The sequence below is a fragment of the Schistocerca americana genome, chromosome 1, assembly GCF_021461395.2.
Source record: "Schistocerca americana isolate TAMUIC-IGC-003095 chromosome 1, iqSchAmer2.1, whole genome shotgun sequence".
NCBI classification, from domain to species: domain Eukaryota; kingdom Metazoa; phylum Arthropoda; class Insecta; order Orthoptera; family Acrididae; genus Schistocerca; species Schistocerca americana.
Window position 1 is genome coordinate 870,491,059 of NC_060119.1, and position 13,888 is coordinate 870,504,946.

The window sequence follows — 13,888 nt, forward strand, 5'->3', positions numbered from 1 at the left end:
GTCTTCATCCTTCTCTCTCTCGCCAACCATATAATGTCACCATTTGGCTATTTTTCTTCCGGAACCCCATAATGCCCACAATCATACCATTTCTTTCATAAAAAGTGGCCAATTTCTCTCCACCATTCTTTTGCCCATATCCAAACAGAACAATTCTCATACTTCCCTAGTCTCATTCCCCACCTGTGCATTTAAGTCTCCAGTCACTACTGCTTCCACATCCAGCATTTCATTCTCTAATTTCTTAAAGAATTCCATGATTCTTTTCTCTGTTTCCTGTCCCTAGTGCATATACTTGGGATGGAGTCATTCACTCCATTTCTTGTCCTCAGGTACTGTTATTCCTGGGTATTATTATTCTGTATGATAAGGTTTATCACATAACCTTAAATACAGAAAAGCGAAAAAGCACTAGTTTTACAGAATATTCAAAATTATATAACTAAACTGTCAATGTATTGCAATTTGTTGCTTTTTTAAAAATTGGTGTTCTACACTTCTGTGAACCATGCAGCTGATCACAAAGAACTGATTTTACTGACAGATCTAACTGCAATGTTATCACAGATTTCTATCTGTTACTGGAGTCACTGTTCTACGACAAGTAACAAAAATGTGCGCATAGCTGTAGAGATTAATAATAATAATAATAATAATAATAATAATAATAATAATAAAAAACTGTGAAAGGGAAGTATTTCAAAACTCTCCAGTCTGTTTTATTTTTCTGCTTTCTTTCTTGCCTGTTTCATGCTGCCTTCCCCCACCCTTCATAATTCAATCAATCCATTGCTAGTAAATATTTTATATAGTAGAAATACTTTCCACAGAATAGCTGTGGAACAAACAGCTGAAGACCCTTAATTTTTCCTGCTTTCCACATACATATCACTGATTTATGATTCACAGTTTGTTTCTGTTCAAGCATGGATAGATATCTCAAACAGAATATCTTCCCAAATAATTTAGTGGGTTACGTATTTAAGAGGTGACTGCAGTTTGTATAATGACTTTCATGGTATTTCGATAATTGCTGATTTTAACCAGTTGTCCAACTGTTAGGCATTATTCCTCAAATATGCAACAACCATTAAACATGTGCCAACAAGAATCTAAATAAGCAACCCAGAATTTTGAGGATATTTTAATATTTATCATTTAAACAAATTTATTCTGGAGTGATAATTATTTTGGGTTTATCCTGGGCACACACTGAGTTTAAAAATAAGTAATTACAATCTTACATTTAATGTACCATTACTGACAAAAATGGCAATTGCAATTGTGTTTTCAGATAAATTGCACTGTTTAGTTTTTTTTTGTGTGACACAGAAATGCCATGCTTTTGTATTCATTCTTTGGTTAGTCAGCACTAATTTTTACTTTCAGCATTCGATGTAATTTTAAATTACATATTTTACTTAAATTGTGATTTTTACAGTAGACTTGAATCCACTTGACAAGTTGTGCTTATGATGAGAAAAGTCAACATAAGTCCTTAATGACATTTTGATTCAAATAGTCTGTACATATCTACAGCCATTTGAAATCTGGTAGAAAAAAAAAAAAAAAGGTACGAAGTTAAAGTAAGCTTTCATATTGTAGACAGGATTCTCATATATAGGTGTGCTAATCAGAACACAAGTCATGTAAAAATTTCTATTTTATTTATGACATGATCAGATGCACATTTTATGGCTCCTGCCCCTAGACTATCAAATTTTTCATTTCCTACAGATGTTCCTCATTCCAGAATAATTACTCAGATTTCTCTGAACACACTTTTCATAATCTCACAGCATAAAGCAGTTTCTAACACTTCTCAGGACCCTCCTTAATTACAGAATTTAAAAAGCACACAACCATATACCATTTGCTATCAGCATATTACAGATGAATACTAGAGTTTTCAGTGAGTTTCAGCCCTTTTTATTGTTATGATTATTGCTCCATGAATGCAAATTTCTTTTATATTGTACAAAAAGTATAACAAAATGCCAAATGAGACAACTATACACCAGTGGCTCATTAGCCAAACTTTTACCGCTAGCACTACTGTCTCTGAGATAAAGTTAATCTATCAAATGAAACTGAATTACAGTTTCAAAATTGTGATCATCTTATCTCTTACAGCAATGTTTTTCACTTTATGATCTCCTGTAAAAGTTTCTAGAAAGAGATGCATTATTGGAACACATGTTCTAATGAACAGATATTCTGAAAAATGGGGGTCACACTCTTCAATGTGGTAAAGAAAAGGAGGCTTCAGTTTCCTTCTTTTTTTGTGTGATAACTAGTAAACAGGGCGGAACAGCAGCAATTCAGTCAAAATAGCAGAAATGCACATTATTATTATTAATAGGAAAGAACATGATCAAATACAAACTTATAGTGAATTTAAGGAGCAACACACAAACATAGGTACCGAAAAATGGTGACAACATTTATCATGTAGTATTCTTATGAAATCTGTTCTATGAAACTGGTTCTGCAGTGTGAGACTGACAACATTCACATTTTGAACGCCATTTTACATGCTTCTTTCACTGAGAAATGAGAACAATCAATCCCTGTATGTCCCTTGAATTTCTAAACCATTGCTGCTTAATATGCTTGTTGATCTTTCCTCAAATTTTAAGGTTCAAACTTCTCAATCAAGTGCCTAAAAAGCTGCATAATTCACATCACCAGTTCTCATAACTCACCTGGCAGAATGAGCAGAATATGTATTTCAGATTTAAATACTCAGAAATTCTCTTACACTGGCAGTGACTAAAAAACCACTTCACCCTATGGAGTTATTAATTGAATACTACATAAATTGTAAAATTTATTCGATGCCCATTTAGGAAATTGGGGATAATGCTGAAAGACTGCAAGTATTGAACAGCAACTTAAAATGAATGAATTCTAAGAATTTGAACACCTATTAACAGTCACAACTAGCTGAAAACAAATTTAACTGTATGAATTTAAAATACTGCCACAGGTAAGTCCTTTGAGGCTCAGTTTCACCTTTTCTCTTCCTGTAAGCACTTTAGAATAGTGGGAGAGGACCAGCACTCATTTTAATGTTTCCTAACTTATTTCATATGTACTCCCATAAGATTGGCACTATCAATTTTAATTTACATAGTGATTCCAAACTTTGATTTACTGAACAGTACCAGTCATTAAACAAAAGGTTACTACGAAAAAAACCTTGTTGAGTCTGTAGTTAAGTTTATTTAAACTATTGTTTTAACAAACAATTGTAATTTAGATTGGTAATTTAGCTGGGTATAAATGTGCAGCCAGTTGCTTTTTTGGATTTTAGATACAATTTATTGTACCATTAATTAGTTGTAAAGCCACAGCACGCTCATCAGATGGAGGTGTTACAGGAACAACATTGTATTTACACCTCATGTTTACATTCTGTGTGCAAGTGTGATACCAAGTGCAGCTAAACACTGTGTATATTTGTGTGCACTCAATAATGTACATTGTGGGTATAAATTTGCTATGGATACCACAACGCAGTGCACTGTAATTAGCAAAAATATAACATCATTTCTGTTTCATAAACATTTTGTTACCAGTTATTAAATTTCAGTCATTTCAGCCAGCCTCATCACCATACAGTCTAGCTACATTTGGTCCATGATGTGGTGCTCCTGTAACACCATCTGATCATGAGCTTCCAATGCCTTAAAAACTAGTTAATGGCACAACAAAACTTATCTAAAATCCAAAAAAGTGACTGGTTGCATATTTATGCACAAATAAATTGCCAGTTTAAATCACAGTTGCAGTTTGTCATCCATAATGGGTATACTGAAACTGTAATTTACTTTTACTATAGCTAAATTCTTAGGTACTGGGTAACAGTGCTTTTACATATTTCTTCTCTGTGGAAGTGCTATAATTCAGACATATCAGTAGAGGTTTTCTCTTGTCACATTGGTAAGAATATGACCAGTTCTAACAGTGATTCGTATATCAATGAAATTTATAATATGGTGAACTACTCTCATTGAGACTGATATAACAACATATCTTGTGCCGTAAGAGAGATAAAATTTGAGGAATTGGTCTTCTCATGTTTGTGACCTTGTAGGGAACAATCTCTGTAAACACTTATGTGGTCTCAGATTTCATATCCAATACTACATAACTTCTTTGAAAAATTTTGATATTCACGATAATAGCTCCTTCCTTCAGTGAAAAGCCCCATTCAGATAAAAAAAATTTGCATAATTTCAAATTAAGTGCATTATTAATTTTATTAAATCACTGAGCAAACAACTAATTTACTGGTTGAACTTTAACTGATTGTGTGCTTTTCAAATTTTCAGTAGTTTCTGTAATAATGATAAAAATGTGCAACAGTAAATGAATGACTAGTCAATGCTTACAAAAGAATGAAACAATGTGTAATGTAAACACTCATATCAAAAGGTTAACCTCACTTATCATGCACAATGAGATATGTATTCAAAAATTATTATTTTTTTCCAGTTTACATTATTTAAGGCACACTACATTTATCGAGAGCGCAATGTAAGAACAATGCTGAATCATTTTTTTCAGCTACATGTAACATTCAGACATAAAACTACAGATTTATGTTCCTGAATGTGACGAACAGAATGAGTTTTTAAGTATCCTTCGATGCGTAAGTGAGAACTTATTTAGCACCAATTACAGCAGTCTCTGATTCATAAGGAATTGGAAGCATCACCTGTAAGCCTCAACTTTGTTAGTGAATACCACAGACTCACTCTAAAGAAAACCACGCCTTATTAACAAAAACGAAGAAACCATTTCTTTAAACAGAATACACTCCTTAGACATGTTAATTTTCATTGAATATTTTGTTGCTTATTTTATGAAACTGAACACCAAGACTGTCACAATATCATGACTTGTTTGAATGGTGCGCATTCTTAATATGCATACAGATGAGAATAATTCTATTCCTGGACCTATAGCAGTGATACTCTTAATATAATTAACAACCTTGAAAAATCTGCACGTTCCATTATTGCTGTGGAAGCTGTATTCTCCAGGAGTATACAATTTTATTTTTGACACTCATTTTTAATGGAAATGAATTACATTTTTTGAACTAACGGAAATACTTTTAACCATTTCCAGCACCAGGACTGTATGCTGTTATGAAGTGTTAAAAAATGTGTGAAAACTATTATGGAATGTCAACTAATTGGATACAGTACAAAGTACCTACTCAGCAAAATAAGTTCACTACAATATTTACAAAAATACTATACTGCCATCGAAAGTTTAAAATTCAAACATTAAGCAACAGCCAAAAGAACTATAAAACTATAATTTTTCAGAATACCTAAAACTATATATAAAAGATAAATCAGGTCTCTAGTCAGTACATGCTACTAATCACTAACATATTCACACTTCTTCAGGAAGAACTACTACTATGCATATGCAATGAAACAACTCTTTGGCTTTACACAGTAACACCAACAACTTCCTCAGAACACAGGCTGCAACTGTTAAATAACCTGTCATTTAAACTTTATTCATTTAAAAAATAGTTTGTGGTGAGCATTTCCAGAAAAAAAAAAACACCTGCGTGTAAAGTATCAGAATATTTTAGTGAAACCAATATGAGATTCTTCAACTCTCAGAAATAAGATGTACGATGCGCGCACAATACGCATGACTTCTTACAATGGTATACATCAATCAAACACAATGGCTAGGAAATAAAAGCAGAACATTATGTAAATGGAAAAGATATGTATACGAAATAGTGTGTGACTGAATTGCAGTATATGTCAACAATAGTAAAGAGCTACTATTGTGTCTGATGAAATGGCAACCCTATTGTATGATTAGGTTTTCAGATAATTCAGTAAACATTACTACTATTCTTCTTCACTGAAAATCTTTTCTGCAAAGAAAAATCAAACAAAACTTCAAATGAATTCAGGTAATAAGTGTTTCACAGTAACTATCAAATTCATAACATTCTTCTGCAGGATGCGCTGTGCTTCTATATTTAAAAAAAATTGCTTTAATCATAAGGAAGCTTGACTTCTGTAGAAAATTTGTAGTTTCTCTAGCATGACGAATAATGAATGACTAGATATTTTATTAGAACTTCAGTGACGTGTAAATGCTCACCACTCTGTTTTTGTCCAATAGAATCAAGTTTTTAATGTACAGACGTGAAATAAAAACTACTACTTATCAGTGCAGCTCAACAACAGATAACAGGTATGTAACAGCAATAATAACGTATCCTGAGTAGTCAGTTTCAACATCATCACCCAACCATAAATACAAGTTATAAATTTAGTGTACATTCTATAATAGAATCTTTCACCAATGGTACCTTTTTCAATCCCCAGTACCAAAATACCTAGTCATTGTTTGCATGACCATCATTAACAGAAAACAAAGAGAAACTACCTCTCTCATTACGAGAGAGGGAAAAATGATACAATTCACAAGTGCAAAGCCATCTTAGGCACAATGCACATGTTTCACATTTTTCTCAACACCTCACAGGAATACTCAAATGCATTCTGATGTGGTATTACAAATAACATGTAACAAGTATTGCTATTTAAGTCCACAGGTAACAACAAGAGAACAGATAAACGTATGCAACAAAGTTACAAAAACCCATTTATATATAATTTCTTGTATTTTTAAAAAATAAAATACTGTATGCATTAGCCCAAAAGGTGTCTCACTGTACATAATGCATATATAACATTAACAATGTTTCTCAAATAGTAACAATAAAATCAGTAACATTTTACTGACTCCACATCACACACGCACACACAAACTAGGCCACTTTCAGTTACTTGCCCCTGGGCACTATTTGACAGCTGCAGAGGATTCCAGCACAACACAATGCTTTGCACTTGTGTTCTTGTATGGACAAACTATTTGTAACCCAGAAGAATGGTGTGCTGCAGCTTCTAGGAACACAGCTCCTAATAAATTTGTCACAGAGATACAAAAACAGAGCTGAGAGTTAACTCCTATGGCACTCTGGGATAAACTGAAAACTTACAGCTCTGGTGTACACTTGTCATTTTCCACAAAGGTATGTCAAGTACTGACAGTAGGCACACACTCACATCACTTATTTCACTCTTCGCTTTTTTCCCTTGCAGTTTTACACCTTTACCCTTGTCACTGGACTCTTAGTAATCTGCTCTGAAATCATTGCCCTTGTCTGTACACATGATGAATGCACTATGGCCTCACTAAGCCTTTTCAGCCTGTTTTCAACTTGATTTCACAACTTTTTTCTTTTCAGCATCTTTTATTACTTCTGAAAGAATCTCAGATTTTTCGTCCAAGAGTGCTGGAGAAGATTCCTTCAGCTGACGCTTCTCAATTTCAGCCTTGAAATTTTCGATGTCTTGCTGACTGCAAAAGAAATTGGGGCTATTACTAAGGAAATAAAGAACACACACCAGTAATGACAAAAAGAAGTACACATTGGGACATATAATAATCATCATATTATTAAGTAAACAAGTACAGAAAATCTTTACATTAACAGAGGATCACCCAATATCTGTAGTAACAAAAATAATAAGCAATAAAATATGCAAGGTTTGCATAAATAGTATACTTGTGATAGCAATAAACATTTAAGTACTGAAGACAAGCCATAGGTTAGTTATACAATTAATTTACATATCATAAACATAAATCATAACAATAATGAAGTTCCAAGACGTTAAAAATCATTATTAATACTGTAAAAGGTGATTTATTGCAGGCTAACATTAACAGATTGCTGCTAATCAAATTTATGATATACCCATCTAAATCTACATCTACATACATACTCTTCAAGCCACCACACAGCGCATGGTGTACAACTGCTGTTCCACTCAAAAATGGAGCAAGGCAAAAAAATGACTTTCTATATGCCTCAATATGAGCCCTGAATTCCCATATCTTGTCTTTGTGGTTCTTACGTGAAACACACATCAGCAGCAGCAGAATCAGTCCGCAGTCAGTCACAAAAGCAACTTATCTAAATTTTTCTCAACAGTGTTTTGTGACAAGAATTTCATCTTCCCTCCAGGGATTCCAATTTGAGTTCACGGATCATCTCTGAAGTACAATTTAAAGTCATATCTGCATGATACTCACATGCTGATCGAACCTACCATCACAACTCCAGCAGCACACCTCAGAATTGTTTTGATATCTTCCTTTAACATTACCTGGTGTGGCTCCCAAACACACTAGCAGTACTCAACAATTGGTCGCTCTAGTGTTCTGTATGGGGTGCCCATTGTAAGTGAACTAAACTTTCCTAGAATTCTTCCAATAAACTGAAGTCGATCATTTGCCTTTCCTATTACTGATCTCACTTGCTCATTCCATTTCATATTACTTTGCAGCACTATGCCTAGATATTTAAATGATGTGGCTGTGCCAACCAACACACCACTAATATTGTATTTGAATGTTACGGGATTGTTTATCCTACTCATCTCCATTAAAGTGTATTTTTTCTACATGTAGAGCAAACTGTCATGCATCACACAAATAGAAGTTTTGTCCAGATCATCCTGCAGTCACTCAAAAACAGTACTTTCCCATACACATCATCACTGAACAGTTGTAAATTGCTGCTCACCCTATCCATCAGGTCATTTATGTGCAGATAACAAGAGTGGTCCCAGCATGAGAGTTGGAAATATTAACATTTTCTGATTCCCGTTCAAATTTCACATATTGTCTGTCATATATGGAACATCATTTATGAATTTGTCAACTTTCTGCCGCATACCATATCATTTTTTGTAGTTCCTGTGCCTTTACACAAGGGGTATTAATTTCAACGACAAATTTTTACTGTCATTTTCAACTTGCTTACCATCAGTCACCATTCGAATAAGTACATATGAGATATATCTGAAAAGCAAACTCAGTTGGGCTATAAATGAAATACTGGACTGCTTAAAGCAAATTTATTAGAAAATGTCTTGTATTATTTCTCTACGTAATCACCATTCATATACAAGGGGTGGGCAAAGGTATGGAAACACGAAAAACACAACACATTACCATGCCTAATGTGGTGTAGAACAACTCTTGCCATTCAAAACATCTTCCAGCCATCTCAGAATGGGTAAATACAGGTCCTGTATGGTTTCTGAGAGCATCTTTTATCAGTTTTCCTGCAAACTAGTGCCAAATTCAGGTAATGATGATGGAGATGGATAGTGATCATACACCTTTCTCTCCTGTGGTTGCCAGAAGAGATGCGACAATTCATCCTAATGCTCACAAAACCAATCTTAGACGATGCGAGCTGTGTGAACAGAGGCCCTTGTTGTCTTAGAAAACAGCATCATCATTGGTGAACAAACACAGTAACATGGGATGGACCCGATCAGCCAAAGTGATCGCATAACTGTCGGCAGCAATGCTACCTCACAGAATAACCATGGGGATCATGGAATACCATGATGTGGCTGCCCAAATAATCACCAAACTTCCATCATGTTTCACACTTGGGACATAAACTCAGCCAGAAGTTGAAAACAGTGTGAAACAAGACTCATCCAATCAAATAGCGTCCTTCCGTTGCTACACAGTCAAGGTTTTATGGCTTTGGCACCATGTTATCCTGTTACATGTGTGTGCACCAGTAATGAGTGGTTTTGGAATTCCAGCTAACCCTGCAATTCCCTGCTTATGGAGCTCCCTTTATGTTGTTTTGGTGCTGACAGGGTTTATGAATGCAACATTCAGTTCTGTTGTGACCTTTTCAGCTATTATCCCTCTTGAATGACTGTCCATCATAATCACTCTTAACAGAGTTTTGTCTGTGTTGTGACTCAGTGGATGATGATTTTTTCCACCTTCCCTGTATGATGTATAAATCTTCAATATAGTGCATCTTGAAATAGCAAACCCTTCTGCTATCTTTGTTATGGAAGCATCCACCATAAGAGCATCAGAAATTTGCCCACCTTCGAATTCATTTAGCTCTGGCATAATGCACTCAACTACAGAGGAAACTCTTCAGACCATGAATGACAATATACTGAGAACATTGCACAGTTGATGTTTATGGGCAAATACGACACAGTGCAACCTGCAGGCTTAGCTAGCATCTGCATGTATGTTCAAGCAGGCACGAATGGCATACTCTGTGTATGCTTTTATTTCCTACTGAGTTGACAAATCCTTCTTTATAAAATTCTGCCACAGTAGATAGCAGCCACATCATGGCAATATGTAAGTTCTTTGTCAGAAGCAAAGCATTGGAACCTAAACCACTTTTTTACATGCTTGAAGAAGTAGAAATCTCTTTGAAGTAAGTGTGGGCTGTACAGCACAATATAAGGAGTGTATCATTGGAATCAACAATAATTCTTTGTTTGCCAGTGTAATGGATCTGGGAGATGTGTTATTTTATACCGGATTTGTCGATACCAAATTGTAAATGTTTTCTTATATTTTTTGTCAGAATTTTTTAAATTATAATTTGCCTTATTATATGTTAATTTACTTATATTTTTGAGAGTGAAAGCATATTGATTACTATTAGTAAATGTGTCGAAGAATAGCAAAGAGACTGATTACAAGTGGAAGCTTGTGTGTTGTGTAAAATGTCTTTGACGCTGGAGTCGTCTTTGACTATAGTCAGTCGGCAGTTAACTCTTGGTGTGTGTTGACAGTAGAACAATGTGCAGGTCACCGTCATAAATAATTTTGAATTATGTTACTATTTTTTTTATATAAACTTTAAGAAGAAACTACATTCGAAGAAATGGTATTTGAAGCACCAAAAATGAGGCAGACACATTGAACCAGGTCATTTCTGCAGCCGACAAAGATGCATTGTGGAATCATACTTCCACTGGACAACTGAAACCAAGACCAATATCGCCTTGTAAACATCTAATGGAGAAGGTACTGTCACGAAATATGCCAAATTTAAGTAAATAAAAAATAGTGAGCATATTTCAACTTCGTGTCTCAGCCGGGATACCATATTTCAACTGGGGACTGTAGCCGGGATATTGTGTTCACGAGATCTTCAACAGTGCTACGAGGAAGAAAATTTGTGTGTGTTAATACCAGTTTTTTCAGAATGTGTGTTACAGTATTAGTGTTCATCGGGAAGTAAAAGTTTTGGAGAAGTAGTGTTTCGGCAAAAAATGTAGTTCACGACAGAAGAAGTAATTTAAAGAATTTTGGTCAACAATCACATGGATGGAAAACGTGGATTTGCAACAGTAGAAGAGTGTTCCAGATAAGTCACAAAAACCTCGTATTTTGTTAAAACAATATTTTTATCTTGTTTTGTATTGTTGTGTATAAATTTTTTTCTTCACAATGACTTATGAGATTTTCGAGAGTATTGTGCCTACAGTAGAAAGTAGTAATTTAATAGACTTCGAAAATCAGGACAGGTCAAATGAAACAGAAAGAACCGATCAATTTGATTTAAAAAGTTTTCTTGTAAATTTCACATAAGAAATTAAACAATCAGTTGACGACAATAAGACTTACTGGGATGAAAAAATTGACAACATTTTGTTGCAAGTCCAAGCAGTCAATACCCAAGTGGGTGATCTTTCGAACAGAGTTGGCAGTGTTGAGGAAAAAATTGAATCTGTGGAAGCAAAAGTAAATGAAATTGATGTTAAATTGAGCGATGAAATTAATACTGTAAAAAATGAATTACTGGCAGATAGGGAAAGAAATTTAATTGATTTTAATGAGATAAAAGGGGAAATTAAAAATTTGGATGAGAACACAAAAGTTTTAGTAAAAAATGTACAACAAGAAACTGACAATCGTTTGGTTACTCTAGAAAAAAAAAGTAGAGTGCAATGATTTAGAAAACAAAAAATCTGTCAAAGAACTTAGCGAAAAAATTGAAAGTTTTGACATTGAATTTCAAAGCAAAAATCACAATGTCAACACATGCAATCTTGTATCTAATATTCCAGTGAAGCACTTTTCGGTAGATGGACCCTTACATCCCGTTGATTTTACACGGTATTGTAAGGATTGTTTTTTACCTCACTCACCAGATGATATGAAAATTAGATTTGTGAAAAAATTCTTGAAAGGGGAAGCTTTGACTTGGGCAAACCAGATTGTAACTTTGGGGATGACCTTTTCAGAATTTGAATCAAAATTTCTGGAAAATTTTTGGGATGATCTTAAACAAACTAGAATCAAAAGTGAATTTTTGAATGGGAGAAACTATAGAGAATCAGATGGGAACATGAAACAATTTTGCAAAAGTGAACTTCAAAAACTTATCCATTTAACAAAACCTTTGGATGACTTGATCAAAATTGATACCTTAAAGAGAAGATTGCCCTCAGCAATGCAGTTGAGTTTAGTTCATTGTCCTGATAGTAATGTAGAGCAGTTTCTCAATTATATTGAAAAGTTGGATAGGGTAACAGCAAGAACACACAGTGGGTTTACTCAGAAAGATAATGGTCAAAATTGGGGAAATGACAACTTTCAAAAAAGGGAACAAAACAATTATCATGGTGTCAGTCAAAATTCATGGGGTATAACAATTTTCAAAGGAAGGACCATAATTTTTATCCAAAACAAGAACAACATTTTCGCGGAAATAATCAACAAAATAGAGAACACTTTAGGGATCAAAATCACAGAAATTTTGCTAGAGATCAGTACAATAGAAACTACCAACTATCAGGTAATGTTTGGCATAGGAATGGGAACAGAAATGTTGATCAGGGACATTGGCAGAACCACAATCAGCAGTTCAAGCAGGAACAAGTTGTAATTCAGGAAATAAAAAACGAGACTAGTAGACGCCCCCTTGAAGGTCCGCAAGTTTGAGGCAGGAGGTGAGCATGATGAAAGGACCAATGGATGTGACTATCATAAACCCAAACATGACAGTTCCAAACCTAAGCTATCACACGAGGTCATTAGTTGTTACTTATTGAAGAAATTTCAAGAGGAAAATAATGATGATATTGATAAAGATAAAATTTTCAGTACACAAGAATATGCAATAGATAAAAGTAATTGTGATTCATTTAATTTAACAGAGTTTTACACTTGAGCAAAAAAGAACAACACTTTGTCAGACCGAGCGAGGTGGCGCAGTGGTTAGCACACTGGACTCGCATTCGGGAGGACGACGGTTCAATACCGGGTCCGGCCATCCTGATTTAAGTTTTCCGTGATTTCCCTAAATCGCTTCAGGCAAATGCCGGGATGGTTCCTTAGAAAGGGCACGGCCGATTTCCCCATCCTTCCCTACTCCGAGCTTGTGCTCCGTCTCTAATGACCTCGTTGTCGACGGGACGTTAAACAGTAATCTCCTCCTCCTCCATTTGTCAGATGATGTAATTTGTAGTAGTTAAGAGACGTGTGTGAATGAAAGAGAGAATGCATGCTGTGAGAATGAAAATATTGGTGAAAGGGATCTGGTAACTTTAGAAAGGGGAAATTATATTTTGGGGAATAATTTGAATGTGTATGACCTGAATATGTATAATGATGATGTTGATGATAAAGTTGATAATGATAGTAATGGTATTGATGATGATGTTGAGGAAAGGTATTTCATTAGTTTAAATAGGGAGTTGGGTATACACATGGTTGAAAATGGATTAAATAGTGAAAATGTTATAGAAATTCCCAGAGATGTTACCAGGATGAATAAGGCTCACAAGCTGGGTGTATGTAAAAGTGTGAATTTTGATGTTGTTGGTAAAGAATCTGACTACACAAATAATGATGACACATGTATAACTTGTAGGCTAAGTGAAACTTTTACAGATACTAATGACACACACACACACACACACACACACACACACACACACACACACACACACACACACACACACGTCTTATG

The 13,888-nt window shown here is 34.7% G+C and overlaps 1 protein-coding gene across 1 annotated transcript in view; it reads right to left on the reverse strand.

The window, feature by feature from the left end:
• Nucleotides 1-1,648: 1,648 nt before the first annotated feature.
• LOC124613967 (clustered mitochondria protein homolog) overlaps nt 1,649-13,888 on the reverse strand; it is a 362,940-nt gene continuing 350,700 nt past the window's right edge. Inside the window, exon 23 of the mRNA XM_047142757.1 lies at nt 1,649-7,416. Within this exon, the coding sequence (XP_046998713.1) occupies nt 7,272-7,416 (145 nt within the window). The 3' untranslated portion in view covers nt 1,649-7,271. The remainder of the gene's footprint in view (nt 7,417-13,888) is intronic.